Source organism: Symphodus melops (genome assembly GCF_947650265.1).
Source record: "Symphodus melops genome assembly, chromosome: 8".
Lineage (NCBI taxonomy): Eukaryota > Metazoa > Chordata > Actinopteri > Labriformes > Labridae > Symphodus > Symphodus melops.
The window spans coordinates 7,518,633-7,537,254 of NC_136698.1; the positions used below are offsets into that span (position 1 = coordinate 7,518,633).

The window sequence follows — 18,622 nt, forward strand, 5'->3', positions numbered from 1 at the left end:
TCCTTACATTTTGGGGTGGGTTTAAGACACATTTAATATGTATTTAAAAGAGAAGTAGAAGGAATCACCGTCAGGTCACCGTCCCGTCAGACTGTCTGTTGTCCCCAGGGTTAGATTGTTGATTGTTGTCCCCAGTTTGAAGGAAAATAATCAATGTCAAATATCTGTTATTGTGATTTTAAAGCAAAACCACAAAAGCCTTCCAGTGGTGAGAATGGGATACTTTTTTATAATACATTGTTGACAATTTTATTTATATATTTTAGGACTATATATATAGTTTGGTTGATGTTTGAAATCTTAACTTTGAGCTGTAAGACAGCATGATTTGCTTTTTTTGTCTACTTAAAAAATGATCCTCTTGATTTACAGCCGTGGTTGTTGAGTTCCTGCACATTCCTTTATATGGTCAAAAACAGTATCTTTGAGAAGCTGTGTCTTGTCCACAGTTAAAGATGTCTCAGCCTCAAACAGGAACAAGTTATTGCTTCATCTTTTCCATGGAGGAGGTCACATCTAGACTACATAGACAGCCATCACTGATGATCTCAGCCCCTGTCTAGGGGCTTTATTTTTAAACTCAAATTCTGCCAACGCTGATACAAAGAAAATACAGCAAATGCGAAGAAAAAAAAAAAAAGAGGCTGACACCAACCAATGTCTTGGAGTCATCAATGCACCGTGTTTAATCAATGTAATATTTTCTTTAAAATGATGTACAAGGATGGATTCATCTTTTATAGAAAGAAACAACATACAGTACATGTCATGTTATAACTAGCATGTGAAACACACAACAAACATTACAGATAATGTCCCTCTTGTTTACTAAAAAACAGGCTCAATTCTCAATGATGACCTTCATGATAGGCACAGTTAGATAAAGATGTTTTTTTTATACAGAAGGTTTTTTGAAACATGAAATGCTATTGAAAATGTTACACCTGTTCAGCCCTGAAACATTGCAGGGGTGAGATAGCTTTAAAATCTGATAAATTACAACTAGTCAGAATTTTATATTGAAACATTCCTGAAGTTCCTGTGTTGATGTATAAAAATGACTTTCAATATTTGCCAGCATATGCAATCTTCATTCTTTGTATTTTATCATTTATCTGGGTAAAACCCTCAAAGTCTTTTGTGAAAATTAAAGAAATAGATACCGTTCCCTACTGTATCCCTATCAAAATTGTTGTGTAGTCTTAAGGGTCCAAAACAACCTGCCACTGCTCTTAATTGTCTTTTTTTAAAAGCCCAAAAAGCTCCAGTAGCATGACCCTGATGAAGAACACAAGAGAAAACCTGTTTGTATTGCCACTTACAATATTTGACATTATCCTTTAATTTGTACAATGATATCAATTTGGGGATTGTGTGTGTGTGTGTGTGTGTGTGTGTGTGTGTGTGTGTGTGTGTGTGTGTGTGTGTGTGTGTGTGTGTGTGTGTGGGGTTATATTCAGAGCTGAAACCATGATAAAGACCAGTAGAGGCCCCCTGCTGGTGAGGGAGGGGTGGTTATTGAGCTCTGCAGATGTGTTTACTTAAACAAGGCTCATATAAGTAAAAGCATAGTTGTTATAGTGATAATTTAGATAAAATGACAACAGTGACGTTATAGCACCAATACAAACCAAAGCACCAGAAGACAAAAAAAAGGAACAAACATTGTTCTAGTTGCTGATTGTGACAAAGATGGAAGGACATGCAGCTTCCTCTCTTTACATAAAAGGATGTGACACATGGTGTCACTCAGAGCTGCTGCCAGAGACGATCAGCGTGAACATTTGTGATGAAGGGTCCACTCAGAGCAGAGTTCAGAGCACAGCAGACGTCACAGCGATGACTAAACTGTGAGCCTCTGAGGCCGCAGGATAGAGAAACAGCTGACAGTCTTTTTTTTTTTTTTTAAATAAAATTTCTGTCAGTACATTTTTTCAATGAATTCCAAAGTAAAACAAATCAGAGTCAGGTGACATGCTCCCTTTTGGGCCACTTAATAGCATCACTGTCCTTAAAAGGAAGAAATGTTACATAGGTTCACACCATCATCTGTGCATTCATTAATTTGTCAACTGCTGTGCTGTTCTTTGGGAATCATCCTCCACACTTACTTATTCATAAAAGGAAATTTGTGATAAATGGTGGTTCCTGAAAGCAATAAATACATCTGATTTGCGGCACAGAGATGTGACATATTTTTGGGGGTATTTAAATCCATCCTCAGATTATCAATCTGTAAAAAGCAGCGCTGTCTCACTGAGCCTGTTCCTGCTGCCAGAGGTGACTGTGCCTCACTGTGCTCTGAATTTCCACTCACAGTAAACGTTATCAGTATTGTCACATCCGTGGAAACTTGGTGAACACAAACCAAAATCTACAGCAAAGCTCAATGCTAAGTGATCACCAGAAACAGACAGTCTGTGATTTTGGACCAGGAGTTCTTTCAGAGTTGTGAGGAGAGTGGAAGGACTCCTGCCATTTCTTTTGTTTACAGGGTAAAAACTGAGAGTTTGCAGTATTAGGTATGCCGCTTAAAGAAACTTTGTTTGTACTTAATACAGAGTAGGTGTACCACCTGAGGCAATGCGGCACTCACATGTTTAAAAACCTGTGAGTAATGGCAACCTTAAAATTAAACCAAATGATAGACAAAGGACAGACGGTCTAAACTCCCTAATCACTGATCACCATGTTGCCGTATTCAGCATCACTATACCAGTCTGCAGCTGGATCACTTCAGCAAAGGCAAACAAATTAAATCATCCTTCTTAAGGGCTCCTGATGGGGAGTTCCTTTCCCCAATTTTGTGGAAAATGTCCCTGTGAGTTAGCACTAGCTTTGCAAGGCTGTGTCTCCATGTGTCCTGTGTTGTTGTATAGCAAATAACATTTCAGCAGACTAACCAAAACGGCAAGAAAATGGCACTTTCACTGCAGTGACACAGTAATAGCTTCAACGGAGACATTAAGTCAAATCACATCAAAACAGAAATAAAACACTCAGCTCCTCTGACTGCTGATACATCGTGCAATTCAAACTCTGCTCATACGTCAGCTGAATAAACTCTAAATACATTTGACATGTGACAAAGTAGAGACATAAACCAACCTGGTCAAGTAACAACTATTAGATAACATGAAAAAAAATAATTCATTTGATAACAAAAGATATTCCTTTTCACGGACAAAGATATCTAGAAAACAACTTTCCTTACAAAGAGGATTTCTTATATTCCCGACTAAACAATATCACCTGTTAACAGACAGGTTAAAGAGAGTACTGCGACCAGCCCTGCGGCCAACGTGAAATATAATAGCACCAAAATATTACAACAGAAAGATCGTTTAGAGACACAAACAGAGACGATTCCTCCATAAAAGATGAAGTCCCTCCAGGTTTCAGCAGCCGTCCCCCTCAAGTGGAATGTATAACTCATCTTGGCCAGAAGGGGCGTCTGATCCTGGCTGGATAACGGTCCAGTAACAACACCAGGTGTCAGTTCGAGTCCCAGTTAGAGCCCACACACTCCAGACATAGAGGCAGTGTGAGAGTGTTAAAAGGCAGTGTTAAAAGGCTCAGTGGGAGGGTTTTCAGGCTTACTGTGAGTGTTTGTACACGACTGAGTTCTCATGATGTCCATGTGCTCAGTGTCCCTGGCAGGTCTTGCAGCACATTTGCCTGAAATACGGTCGGCTGCAGAACTTGAACCTGAGCACCATGGGGCAGTAGGCCACAGTGTTCACATCTTTACACTCTGAAGGGAAGATCAACATTAAACAGCTTAATTACTGCATGATATTATTTTTTCTCAGGAGGATTTCAAATAAAAGAAAACATTTTAGTAACATTTGTGTCATGATACAGATGCAATACCTAGATAAGAAAGTAGATGACATCCATACAATATATTTGTCCTGTGATCACGAGTAATTTACAGTTATATCAGAATAACTATGATGGTCTTCCCATGACAATGAATTAGTTTATCTCAAATTTTGATGTAGCAAAGCATTTTATTTTCAATTTGCAAACGTAACACTTAAAAAATCCAACGATAAGGAGCAGTGTGTGGATATGCAGTCTTACCTTCAGGGTTGTCTGTGTTGATTGGCAGACTGAGGTCACATTTGCTCTTGCACTGCTGCATGGCTGCTGGCCGCTGATGTTCCAGACACTCATTGGACGGCTGGCCGATGTGGGTCAGACACTGCACTGAACGCATCTCCTGACCCAGACCACACTTGGCAGAACACTGACACAAACACAAACAACTATTTGAACTGGGTGCTTTATTCAAGTACAAATGGACACTCATTTCTATAAAAAAGCTCCCCTAAAAGTAAAAAACATATGGCTCACCTCTCCCCAAGGACCAGTCACCCACTGAGGGGGAGGACATCGCTGCAGGTTGCAGCGAACCCTGGACGTGGGTCGGCCATGTTTGGGGCACTTAGACTCTGGCAGCGTGTCCCCGCTCTCCCCGCTCTTACACAAGACCACACGGTGCCTGTAGCCAGGACCACAGCTGGGTGTGCACTGTGGACAGAGAGATTGATTGAAAAAAAAAAAAGGGAGAAAAAAGGAGAGAGGGTGATGGGATTGTGCAGAAGGAGGTCACTGCGGTCATGAGCATGCAAAACAATATGTTGCTAATATAATCAGCAGAGGGCAGCAGACTCATAAAAACAAAGTCAAGACCCTGCTTTGAATCAGTTCAAAGCAGTTTGTTTTTAAAACATCTTTGACAGATTGAACAAAATGTATCTCCCTCAAAAAATAGGAGGAGAGAAGATGGATTTTTTGTAGTTAAAAAGTACAAGAAAAGGTCAAGGCATGTCTACAACTTTAGGTTTTTGACATCTGCAAATCAACAAAGAAAAGAGACATGCCCAACTCCTGAAACAAAAAGTCACAAAAATAAAAGTAGGTCAGAGAATTCCCTTCTGACAAGTGTAACAAAACGTATTCATGACAGTAACAGCATGTTTATTGTGATGTATTTGTCTGCTCTGTGTCTCCGTTGAGTATTTCATTGTTAAGGTGATAAAACTTTCTCTTGGCAGATTATGGGGTCTCTCAGGTTCAATTGGAAAATAAACTATTTCTTCATCTAAAGGAATTCTGCAGAAATGGAATTCTCAAGTTTCGGTTCAAATTCAGCAATTTCAAACAAAACATTGCAGGTCTTCATGTAAACAGAGGCACATCTGGCTGGGTACCTCAGACCAGTCCAGGGCGAGCCACTCAGGCGGGCAGCTGTGGTTGCTGCAGGGCTCAGTGAGAGAAGGACGCAGGGAGGAACAGGCGGAGTCGTCAAGGACCTTCTCCTCAGTTGTGGAGATCCTCCTTTTACATAAAACCTCCCGTGTCCGCAGGCCGCCATTGCAGCTGCGGCTGCATTCTGACCACTCTCCTGTCCACCAGCTTCGGACAAACAGGAATCTTTAGTTGTCATCACACGATACAGTGAAGAAAAACACTCACATTGGCAACACAATCATCAAAATCATCAAGTACACAAATATGACACATTTCTCACCTTGGGGAGCACGGCTCAGTGTTGCAGGTTCTTCTCTTCTCTTTGGGTTTGTTCTTCTTGTCACAGAAGTGGTTGTAGACGACTGATTGGTCTCCCTGCTTTCTACACACCACCTGCTGCATCTGCACACCTGAGACAACACAAGAAAAGAGGGAATGAAAAGTGGCAATGAATTCATTACAAGGTCTAACATTTAATTTTTATCTACTTTAAATGGTGAGCAAATATACAAAACATGACTGCATGTTTACAGGTAGAAGCTTATTTTCATTTGAAACTAAACTTGGCTTTTTTGTTTATTTGCAACACTTAATTGTTCTGACATGTCAGCTTGCATTGGTGAAGTTCAAACTTTTAGGTGCATCATCTTCTGGGCTGTGGGTCGGAAAGTGTTCAGCAGCCTGATCAGTCATGTTAAAACAGCAATTTCTCAGTCAGCTCATCAACTGATTTCTGACATATACTGTATATAAATATGTACTGTATAAGGAAACATTATTCAATGTGTAAGTCTAAATACAACATATTTGATGCTCTGATGCAAAAATCCTATAAATGTATTTTTTATGGAAGCTTAAAGATTGAATCCAAAGAGGGCCAAGAAAGAAATGGCAGATTAGCTATATATGATATCAGCAAAGTCTCAGAGGCTGTGACCTCTTCAAACACATCTGACCTCAACAAGAACTCAAAAAATACATCCTTTTTCCATTTTTTTTTTGCTTAACAATAGCAGTTGAGATTGAGCATAATGTCCTGCAAAGTGACTCTGTGGTGTGTGTGTGTGTAGCTCTACCTGTCATGTTTGGGTTTGTTTCTGTCTCTTCCCATGTGTGTCTGTTTGTTTCCCTGTCTGTCACTCCCTCTGTGTCTACTAATTATTCTCTTAAGGGTCCACAGGTGTGGGCCATCTCGTTATCCGGGTACTTAAGCTGGCTTCTGCCAGGAGGCCAGCGCCAGATTATTGTTGTTCCATTGTGGTCAGTAGCTCTCTAGTGTTTTCAGTGCTCCAGTGATATTTCTTGTATAATTCCCTGTCGTGTTTATTAACCTCCGTGTTCTCTCTCCTCTTAGTGTTCCCAGTCCTGCGTTCCTGTCCCTGTCTCCGTCGTCGTCTTGTTCGTCTGATCTGGCTTCTTCACGCGTGCCTTGTACACCTCGTGTCACATAGTTTGTTGTTGCACATTTAGAGTCACTTAGATTTTCATGTACACATAGTTGAGTGTCACATTGTTTTGCTTACACAGTTTGATTGTCACATTTGATAACTTGTACACATTCTTCGAGTCACATAGTTTCATGTTACACATTAGTGTCACTTATATTTCTTGTATTCTTGATCACTCGTGTATAATAAATTGTTCCTTCGTTTTCATTTTCGGTTTTCTGTCTTGTGCTCTTGGTTCTACATTATTCTAAACATAACACTACCTCCAGCACAGAGAGCTGAGCAGCGTGACCAGGAGGTGTAGTGCCAGGCAAAGCCAATCTGAGGATCCCTGGTAAGCAGAGGGTTGAAACGATAGTGGATCCCTGGGTTCTCCTCCCTCACCAGTACCTTTAACAAAAAACAACCAAACATTTATCACACCAGAGAGATAATATCTTTCAGACTTTTCGGTTGAAGACATATTTTTCCATTCTTACCATGACGGTTAGGGTTATGTTAGTTGGTCCCAGAGCCTCAAGAGTTTCCGGTCCGTCAGTGGGCCGTCGGTAATGAAAGACGGTACCGGCAATATCAAACCTGCGTGGCGTGTCAATGGTCAGCTTTCCATTGATAAAGTATTGGTCCCCTTTACTCTTGAGCACTGGAATACAGGTGAGAGGAAGAGAGACACTGAAGATATACAGTAAAGTAAAAATGAAGAAATGTATGCATTTCTTCCGTGTTGTTTGAGGCCATTTCTCTATCTATGTATCATATATTTTGTAATACTGATAGAAGGTAACACACAGATGCTGAAAAATATTTTTTAATGAAAAAACATCAACGGAACAACATAAAAAATCCTCAGTGCTCCATTCTTTCAGGACTATATAAATGCACGAGTATGTGCTTAGTAACTATAAAAATACCAACAGAGGAAATGTGCTACATTAAGATAGTACAAAGACTAACTGCAGCCTGTTTTAACAGTCAAAATTGGTTGGTTTGGAGCACAAGTATTACCTCTTACCATGCAAATAGCAAATCATGATTTTGGAGTGCCACAAGATGTGACCATCAGATTTCATGGTGCTCGTGCCATGCCTTCACCACTCCATGGAAAAGTCCCTCATTATACAGTGTTTGCGGATAAAAGATAACCCCCAAACTTATTTTATTTGGAACTGACTCCATTATTCTTTCATGGTTCAACCCACAATTGGTCTGGTCGACATTTGAATGGCCTAAAGTATCTTCTTAGTACCATTTTGCCATTATTAGCCATAGCTTTACCGTGCTAAAACCCTCAGTGACATTCAGCAATAATGTTGTTATTAGTCACAAAATAATAAAGGTTTGGTGCAGAAAAAAACCCAAAACGTTGATTGCAGAAATATGAAGCCCCTTATTGATCTTCCAGAAGAGGATTCCAAATGTGTGAAATTGGATTAGAGTTTTTTTTTTTTTTTTGACATTATACAGAAGTCATCATATCACCTTACCAAGGTAGTTGAGAGAAATGTTGAGTTCTTGTATGTGGATGAACACGGAGCCTTTGGGGATTCTGACCACCTCTTCATAACCTGAGACAAAAACAGACCAACGCAAAGTTAAATAAAAGAAATTGAAGTGAAAGGTCATTCTTTTGGGGTCAGGGCGTTGATGCATATGTAGTGTTTAGCTCTGTGGGATGTCGATTAACTGAGCAGAGGCTTCAGATTCCAGCTGCATTCCTGGGCATCATGCTCTCTGCTCTTTGCTAGAGAGCGAGAACTAGGCCATAGTCGGCTTCTCCTCTGCCTCCATCTGTTTTGTCTCTTCTCCCTTTTCTTTTTACACTAATCTAACCTCCTCCTTGCTCTTTTTTTTTTTTTCTCTCAGCTCTGGTCTGCTGTCCTGCCAGCAGACCAGTCCTGGAAATAACTTCAGCCTCACTAGAGGAAGAAGGAATTGAAAAAATATGAAGGAATGAAACTATTCCTTCCAACACTCTGGCCACAAGAGGAAAGAAAAGGCTTGGCTCCTGACCTCTTCATGAAGCTCTTAGAGGAGGGACTGACCTGGCTCAGGGTTTATAGATCGGGGCGTGGAAGATTATAGGGACAGAGTTTGAGGGGTTTGGACTCTAAAAGAGAGCGAAAGAGTGAAAAAAAGTGTGTTCTTCTGTTTGTGTGGTCAACATAGAGCTGTAAACCCAAGTCCCTTGACTCTTCAGTAACCCCTCACCACCTACCAGAGCTACAGAATGGACAGATGGAAAGAGACTTAAAGGGACATTATTGCTTCCAAGCTGAGGGCACAGAGAAAGACCCTGCAGCTTCAACCATCACTCCTCTTAGATGCAAGGAACTTCATGACTCATCAGCGTCTTTTTTACAGTGTATATTTGATGGTTTGGGTTCATCCCAGAGCTTATTTAAATCATTTAAACAGTGAGGAAAAGCTCTGGCTAAAGACTTGAGAGTTTAGAGAAGTCAAAGGCTTGTAACAGATGATTGAGTGATTCTGAGTCATAAATACATGTGTTGCCAATATAAGCCTTCATTTAAGCTCTGGAGTTTCAGTTTTGGGTACAGATAGGACCGAGCATTACGGCAGTAGTGACAAAGCTTATACTTCTGACAGATTAAGTATGTAGACTCAAATTACCAAACTGTACCAAAGGTTTATTGGCATTACGGAAATGTCCAGAATATGTCTAAAAGTATTTGGACATTTTTGTCTAAATATCTTAGACCATGACTTCAACCACTTTATACACAAGTTGTGACTTGGAAAGTAACAGTAAACATCATGGCCTAATGCTCTTATGGTTGAAAAAGGATCCATCCAAAACTAATGTGGAGACCTTTCCACATGGCTTTAATAGCAGCATTTACTGTATAGACTCTCAGTTTTGGAATTAAGTCTTTTACAATCACATACAAGTGCAATGTTTGGTGTCCACCAACCTTTGACCAAATAGTGCATATTTTGATCAAAAAGATGCATCGTGTATAATTAAATGTGGGAGAAAAAAAAAATGGTGGTGCTCTAATTGAATCTGGTAGCTCATTAAGGAAACAATTTAAGGTTTTCACATGAAAAGCAGTTTAGGAGTAGCTTTTTTTTTTTACTTAACCCTCATTGGATTTAAAAATTCTGCTTCCTCAAATCTGAAAAACAAATAAAATAAATAAATAATAATAATAATAATAACAATAACCTTGAATATCTTGTTTTGCTTTGTCTTAGAGCACAGGACAAATCCCCCCCCCAAAAAAAAATGAGAGAGAAAAAAAGTAAGGAACCCTTCACTTCTTCTATATTGCTGGCAAGTGTTGTGTGATTCTGAGAAAGTACAACATGTAATCAGTGGGAAACAACATTTATTAATAGCAATGATACTGGACACAATCGACAGTCACACCGCTTTACAACCCCCCTCTACAACTTTGGCCTTACTAATGAATTTTCTTCAACCAGTGCTAATGTCAGATATTTCAAGGGTAGACGAGACCTGAGCTTGGTCGAGCACAGCTGCCTGTTTAAGGGTGCATCCTCTCTGAGGAATCCCAGAAGGGGGTGAGTGGTGTTGACAGTTGGGTGAGAAACTCTTAAGTTGGTGTTGCGGGGAGAAATGTGCCCGAGAATAGATACAAAAGAAGGCGGACCTCAAGCCACACTGGTTGCACCTCAACTAAATCCATCTGCCACGTGACAGTGGGTGGATGGTGGATAAAAAAAAGTGTCTGTATATATACACAGTGTTTGACATGTCTACTTATTTTTGATTGCAAATCACTGAGAGTCTTTTAGAAAGTCTTTGCCTTGGTTTGAATCGATAACAATCACATGAGTCTCTGTATGATAAGTAAAAGTCTGTTTTATCCTGCTGCAGTAGACCTAATAGTCTGAAAAACACATTTATATCAGGGAATAAATCAGAAATACACACAGTAAAGCAAGCGCTGAAATAAATGATTGTCTTACAGACTCAATGTGTTGTTGGCTTTAAAAAAACCCAACCTGAAATGTGAAAGTATGCTGCTGTAAAAAGTGTTTGCATGTCAGCAGAAAATCATAAATATATTTTAAATGTCTGGGGTATCTTAACTCACATAACAAGGCAACTTTCCAGAGCCTCAGAATCCAATCTGTGCATGTGCACATACTCAGGCCTACAGAACAATTATATTGCATAACCTCTCATGGTAATGCCTCATGTTAAACCAATCTGATTCTCAGGAGAGCAGAGTAAGCTTCAAATCCCCTTAAATCACTCTTACCCCCTGCCAATAAAACAAGGACACACAGAATATTTATCTTTATGTGCAGAAACCTCTCTGACAGCAGCTACCAAAAGAGACGAGTTGTGCTCGAGTGTTTTAGTTCTGTACCTCCTTCTGGCAGCGAGTCATTGAAGAGTCCCTCCACAGAGACACAGCTGCTCCCATCACCCCCACAGATCCGACAGCGGTCCTCGCGGACGTCCGAGCCTAGGATTCGATCACAGCCTACGTGCTGCGAGAAGGGAGAAACGAGTGAGCTGCAGGGTCACTCAGGGTCATGGGTGAAGGGGCACAGTCAGTAAGTCGAGAGGTGTCAGGGGCCGGGCTGGGATTACCTCTAATGTGATCCAGACGTCTTTCACAAAACACAGAAATATCAGATGGTGAGTCCAGATGTGATTGCTGATCCTGAGCAGACATAATGCTCTTAGGTTGCTAAACTCATAGCTGTCGACATGAATAACTTTCATGATGAGTGCAGCAGGTGGTTTTACTCAAACTATTTAACAGTGAAACAAATGTCAGCAAACGTTTAGAGAATGAATGGCAACCTCTCTGATTCTCATATATTCAGATGACAGTTGTTTATTGTAGAGAGGTATAATTTAGCTTTGGTTTATTGTTAGTTTTACACGGATCAGATCACAGATCAGAGCTAAATCCAGACTTGAAACTGTGATTCACCTGATGTTTATCCTTTGGCTTTATAATAGTGAGTTATTGAATTTTAAATTGATGTAGATCCAATCTTGCAGCAGTCCTCTCGTTCCTTTTAGACAAATAGCACAAAACAGAAAGCATATATTTCTGTTCACAGTGCTCAAACACTAGTAGAAGAGGATTCAGACTAGAATGTCTAATCACTTCATGAGAATGTTTTATGTGGGAACTATAATGTATATTTTATTCTGTCTTCTGTCAGACAAAGCAATTAATCCAATAAAAACAAATTTGTTTGTTGTAATTCTATTTTTTTTTATACGATACATACATTATCTATAATGTATATTTCTTTGTTGTTGTTCTTTCCTTTTGGGGTTCTGGTGTAGCTTCAATGTTGTCTTCAGGAACCTTAGTGTTTACCCCTCTCTCTCTCCCTCAGATTTGCCGGGTTTCTCTGACGAGTGAAAACAAGTATTTCTAATATTTTGTACACTTTGGGTCAGAGAATGGTTTTCTGGTTGCTTTTCAAACACAATCTATTCCCCACACATACTCTGTACTACCAGGCATACACACGTTTCACTGGTGCCAGTGATTGCAAGGGGCCCTTCTCTCCATCAACGCGTATTAGGGATGATCATGCAAACATTAAAGAGAAATGTCTCAAGATGGACTGATAGTTAGGATGCTGAACAACAATAAAACCTGTAACAAATGCCTCTCAGTGTATCCACTGGATGAATGCTCGTGTTTGGAGGTTCAGCAGCAGGCACAGTTGAGGAGCTGGCTGCCTAATGAACTGCAAACTTAGTAAATAAGGCGCTGAATACCAAAACTCATCACCATTCTTTTATTTTGCCCTCAGCGCTCTATATTTTGTCCAACAGATCCGGGAAAGAGGGCTCTGGCAGACATGCTTTTTGTCTGCGGCGGCATGCTGTGTCCAACTGGACCATCTGTTTCCAGAGTCAGACTCTCCTCTTTGTCAGACCTCAACTTTGGAACTGACGCCAGATTGAGGCCGCAAACTACAGACAGAGATGTCTCGACAGGGCGCTTGAAGTTTCAGGTGTACATAAAATCTGAAGAGAGGTAAGATGATAATAGAGAAGGACAAAGAAGCTCGATTGCAAACTGGAAAATATTATGAAAAAGGGAGAAGGAGGCACACGTGAGGGAAAGGAGATGAATGAATGTAGACAGTCAGAGAAGAAGAGAAAAAGTAAAAGAGATAATAAGACGTGACTGAATGAAAGCCTGCCTGCAGTGCAGGCGGACTAACAGCTGAGCTCGGAGGTTACTGAGTTCCTCCAGAGAAGGGCGAAGGGAAAAAAAGAAAGGAAAAGAGGAGGAGAGAACAAAGAGTTGATGAAGTTAATAAACAAGATCTTTTTTTTTTTTTTTGAAGGGACTCTAACTATCCCCATTCCTCTAATCTCTGAGACACTTGAAATAAAGCAATATTCAGAAGGGAATAAGAGCTTGGAGAGCAGGAGCTGAAAATATTTTTGCACAGCAGTCAAACCACAAAAACTACAAGCTGGATATCCTGGAGTTTGAACGTTTGAGGGCTTCTTTTTTCAGCCCTTACATTATTGTCCCTCATCCAGAGCTTTTTTCCCCCCCTTTATTGGTGAAGAGCTTCATCCAAATCAAACAAGTGGAACTGACAGACACTGATCAACAGCACTCAAATAAGCTGCACGCTATCACCATAACTCTCTTTCTCCAAGTCCTTGGAAAAAAGTGGGACTCAAAAAAGTTTCCAGGGACCTTTTGGAGCTCCATGTGGTCTCCACCTCTTCAAAGAGCTTTAGTTACATGTTTTGTTTTCATTAATAGCTGAGCTTAAGAGAGAGTAAAGCTAATGAGTATCTAAGAACACTGCCAGAGTCAAGACCAATTTCTGGTAGAGCAGCTGATTGTGTAGACTGCATGCAGTCAGAGTGTAGACAGTGGCGGGCGTCCAGAGACTAAAGAGCAAGTATAAAAAATATAACCTTGGTCTTTTCTGATGATGCAGCTTCAATAGTCTACTCAAGCGCAGAAGCTAACAGCCTGCATTTCAATGAATACTTGGAGGCTTACAGAGCTCTTCCTCACCTTACACTCTCCGTTTACACACACATCCAGAGAATCATCTCGGCATGGTGTGCCGTCCACCACAGCTGGAGCACGCTCTGTGTAGAAGTTGTATCCTTCAGCCAGGCAGTTGAGAGAGCACGGCTTCACACCACCTACATGTAAACACATATGCACACACAAACAACAGGCATGCAGCATCAGTTCCAGTTTTATTCACATTATATTACACCAACATGACAAATGACCTCCAAATTGCACACACAAGGTCCGTTTGAAACTTGTTTTTATATTTTAATAAATATTGTAAGTCTTAAAAGAACTGCAACATCAGCTCTTTAAATGTTTAAATGTAAATGTCTTCATCTTCATGAAAATGATAACTTCTAACTCTGGTAAGCTAATAAAGACCATGATATATGATTGTTGCGATTTCTGTGAGGCTTGTGGTTTATAGTACTATGTGTCATATTGTCATATGGGACTTGTAGCACATCTTTAGCACATGTTCACATGCTGTTGAAGGGTGCAGACAGACAAATGAGGATGAGAGAGAGAGAGAGAGAGAGAGAGAGAGAGAGAGAGAGAGAGAGAGAGAGAGAGAGAGAGAGAGAGAGAGAGGCTTCTGCAGGGGAGTAGATTTTGTTTGCCAGGGCTGACAACCAGAGAACAAACAGCTGATTATGATTAGGTCTCATTCCCATGTACACACACACAGACAAGATTACTGAATGCTAAGGCCTATCAAGAAACTGATACCAACAGTGTTTGTGGCTAAATTCCCCCTACAGAAAAAGAAAAGGTGCAGGAGCACATTATTCTGATGAAACTGGTGAGTTCTGTCAGTCGTTGGTACTCTTAGTGACGGGATGTTAAACTATGGGGTTATGGAAGCACTCACTGTTTTCCCTGCCGTCTGTTAGATCTGGCTGTTTGCTATAACTTACATCTAAAACACACCTAAAACTGAAACTCTGAAAACATTGGGCCTACATGTGAGGAGACACTGGAAAAAAAAACTTAAAGTAAGATATATGCACAAACCTTCACTTTCTATTTTACACACACACACAGACACACCTACACACACACACACACACACACACACACACTAGAGGTGCTATCTGTGCTGCTGGCCAACAGCTCCACTGTTTGAGTGGCTGTTGACATCAGTCTGCTCCGTGTTTGTTTGTGCTGGCAGAGCCGAAGCAGGTACAGCGTGTGCTGGGAAAAAGAGAAAGAGAGCGAGTATGTGCTGGCACAGCCTGCAAAAGAAAATAGGACCATGGAAAACTACATTTCCCATGGTGCCTAGCATTGGCAAGGCAACCTTGGCTTGCAGCAGTATGTATGCAACAGCTGTTTGAGCAGCTTGTACAAAGCTACGAATATGACTTTTTTTTTTTTTTTAATATAAACTGTGCCTGGCTGCCTGGGGTGAGAGAGAAAACAGCTCGATGCTGGAGCTACAGATAGATGATGTTTTATGAACTAAAGTGAAAGAAGTGGAGAAACTTAATAAGAGGAGAGCAGAGTGGACAGAGAAAATGATTAAGAAGACGTAAAAGGAGCTGAGTAGGTGGGTTTAAAGTGAAAGCAGGACAGCTAAAAGGAGAATGTGAGGAGAGTGAGAGGGCTGCAGAGGACAGGGAAGGGGCTTGGCTGTGTGATCTGGCCTTAACACGGGGCAGAGTCTATGGCACTGTTCCTATTTTAACAGCTGCAAGGGATTTCCATTGTAAAATCAGCTGACTTGATGAAAGGAACACTTGTTGCCTCAAGTTGGACTTGACTGGCCAGCCGTCTCTGTTAGCCATTATGTTTTTGGAGGGCTAGATTAAAGGCAGTTATGTCGTTGAAAGTATTTATCTTTTGCGTCCAGTGTAGTGCACATCAGGAGCGAGGAATTCTCGCAAGGCATTCTGGGGCTGCATGACTCTCTGCAGCAAGCATCTGTGGGCCAGACAGAAGGGAGTCTGCAGCTTCAATTCACTTTCTCCTGTCCCCCCCCCCCCCCCCCCCCCCACACACACACACACACACATTACTGTTTCTCTTGACTTCTGTTCGTCTCCTGTATTCAAATCTTGGCTCACATCTTTTTGTCCATCTTCATCTGTTTACCTTCATTGTTGTCTCCCTCCTTCCTAATTTCAATGATGTTTTAAAAAAAAAATATATATATATATCAAAGTGTTTGTTTTTTAGCGATATACACAAAAGGAAAAGCAAGAGTTACAGAAGAGACTCAATTAGTACAGAGGACTGTTTTTATATTGCAGTATTTGTAATTCTAAAGAAGGTTTTGAAAATTTGCTCCTGAATTCTGTTACAGAATTTGGCACCTCTTTATCTAATGTGACTTTTACAATAAACAATCTACAGCTGTAACATGTTAAGTATTTGCAAATACAACAAATCGAGCTACGTGCTCTTTGATTAGAACATGGCTCAATTATCATCGTATGTTACATGTTCAAAATGAAATCAATGAAGTGGTTATGAAATTCAATCAAACTCACAGTGTAAAGCATCCTGGCTATGTGAAGTGAAAGATGGCAGTATGTTTTGCTGGTATCATATATAGACGTGAGCTTGTATAGCTCTGTCTAGTGTGATGACTAGTCAAAGCACTTTTTAAAGAGCAGGTCACACCTTACACATTCACACATCGATACTCGAAGCTGACAGACGGCCGTCTCTATGACCGAGCCACAGCATATCATCATTTCTGTTTTAATCTTCAACACCCTGCACAGAGTTGAAGTAAAGTTTATAACTAGTTTTGCCAACATGTGATGTATCTGTTTTCATTTATATTGAATCTGTTTTTTATTTTTTGTTTCTATCTAAAAGTATACACTGTAAAATGAACCCGATGAACTGCAATTAAAATAAATAGATAATGGAGCATTGGTGGTGCAGAGGCTTTACAATAAAGGCCAAAAAACAAATCCTTTAAAAAACAAACAAAATCTACTTATGGTTTACTTTCTAACACTTGCAGAGGAGGGATCAAGTATTAGAAGCAGCCTGTGATTGAAAAAGACTTTTTTTCTTTTAATATTATACAACGATTTATTTTGCAGTGGAAATCCCCACAGTGCATTTAAACTTAAACATGGAAAGTAAGACACATTCACCAAACACAGCGACCAGTGACTCACTCACCCCCTCTGTATGGCCTCCACGTGTAAAACTTGCCCCGGAAAGGAACGCTGTCAAAATCAGAGCACTGTATCTCCCGGAAATCCCGAGAGCCAGGAGCACACTCCTGAAACAAACACACAAATAGAGTCTGGTATAATGTACACACATTACAAACTTTGTCCAGTTCCAAAATGTGTGTAGAAGTGATGACGTCTCACTTAAAATGAAATGTACTGTATTGAGCTTTAAAAGGGTAAACTTTTGTTTTAAAGCCCTTGTCTTGGATCGCACGCTTGTTTTTAATTCTGACCTTGTTCTTGTTCTGGTCAAATAATAATCAATCAGCGCTGATTCGTAATAAACCCTGTACTCACATCAATATTACAGGACCTGAAGCGCTTTCTCTCCCCCAGACAATACTTTCCACCGATGGTTGGCCTATAGAAAAATACAGAAAACCAGGCTAGTCAGTCACATCTGCATATAATTTAACAAGATTTAATCCCATCACATCATATAACACAACACAGGCTCCTGAGTTCTGCTCCGTCTGCCTTCATCAACTCTTTTTTCAATCTCAATGTCTGTGTCATTATTGCCAATCACAGACTATCACAACAACACCTATACATGCTGAGAAGTCTGCCAGAGCCAGCCACAGTCAGATGACTGCCTCTGCAAAACTGTCAACAGATCTAAGCAGAGTGGAGCCAAAGGAAGGGAAAAAAGGGGAAAAGATGCTCAGAAATTAAATGAAAGCACACGGTTGGCCTCAGATTTGGGTCAATTCATTCTAAGTTTAATCAGTTCAAGATGAGGGATACAGTAAAATGTAGGAATGCTAGTTGTTTGGTGATGAATCCGATTCCTATCTGAATTATTTTATACACGGTACAAACAAGCCTGGGAGAAGGAATTAAATCACAGGCCTTCATGTGTTGAGTTATCTAAGTTTCCTCTCATGCATAAAACTGATAAGCAATTTTCTCAGAATGTAGTCATTGAACTTTATGTTTACTGAAACCAGCTTTTCCATTCTCTATATCTCATTGTTGTTAGTGATAAGGGTCTATGAGTAATGAGGCATTAAGCTATCTACAGGTTTTTAACAATTAATGGTGAACACATATTCTTTAAGGTATTCTATTTAATAAGAACTTCAAGAAAGTGTTTCATCCTGTTTGAATGTTGATAGGCTTCATGACGTCAATGTATCTTTACATTCAGGGTTAATATTTCAGAGATTCATTACATATGAAGATACTGAGGACTCAGATGACACATTCAACCACTTAACAAGATATTTTAAAAATCTTTCTGGCAGTCATTTCCCCATTTGTGTTCAGCTAAAGGATGAACATTTTCCAAGTTGCTTGTACACCAGATTTATTGCAAGGAAAAAGTCTGGCAATAAAATATATTTAGCAAAGAACGAGGACTTTGGATTATATTGCCATCTTTAAAAAAAAAAAAAAAAATGTTTTGGGCTTCTATTTGACGGCAGTGGATGAAGTAGGAAATCAGGATTAGAGAGCAGGGAATGACATGCAGGCAAGGTGCTAAAAGTTGGACCCCAACCCGCACCAACCGGCTGGACCACAGCTCCACACATGGGCTTTGACCCAACCACTAAGCCAGGCAGTGATTAGATGTTTCCAATCCTCTCAGGTGGGTGCAGACCCGGTTAAAATGGAAAAAACATCTAGCTTTCACGCAATGATATTTGTATGATTAGTTTGATAGAGTGAAGGACTCATTGAGCTTATC

The 18,622-nt window shown here is 40.3% G+C and overlaps 1 protein-coding gene across 1 annotated transcript in view; it reads right to left on the bottom strand.

Moving 5' to 3' along the window:
- Nucleotides 1-660: 660 nt before the first annotated feature.
- adamts10 (ADAM metallopeptidase with thrombospondin type 1 motif, 10) overlaps nt 661-18,622 on the bottom strand; it is a 40,242-nt gene continuing 22,280 nt past the window's right edge. Inside the window, exons 15-26 of the mRNA XM_079349783.1 lie at nt 17,230-17,293; nt 16,877-16,979; nt 13,727-13,860; nt 11,069-11,192; nt 8,192-8,272; nt 7,187-7,350; nt 6,971-7,097; nt 5,540-5,669; nt 5,220-5,424; nt 4,360-4,536; nt 4,087-4,252; nt 661-3,754 (exon numbers count right to left, since the gene is read on the bottom strand). Of these exons, the coding sequence (XP_079205909.1) occupies nt 3,645-3,754; nt 4,087-4,252; nt 4,360-4,536; nt 5,220-5,424; nt 5,540-5,669; nt 6,971-7,097; nt 7,187-7,350; nt 8,192-8,272; nt 11,069-11,192; nt 13,727-13,860; nt 16,877-16,979; nt 17,230-17,293 (1,585 nt within the window). The 3' untranslated portion in view covers nt 661-3,644. The remainder of the gene's footprint in view (nt 3,755-4,086; nt 4,253-4,359; nt 4,537-5,219; nt 5,425-5,539; nt 5,670-6,970; nt 7,098-7,186; nt 7,351-8,191; nt 8,273-11,068; nt 11,193-13,726; nt 13,861-16,876; nt 16,980-17,229; nt 17,294-18,622) is intronic.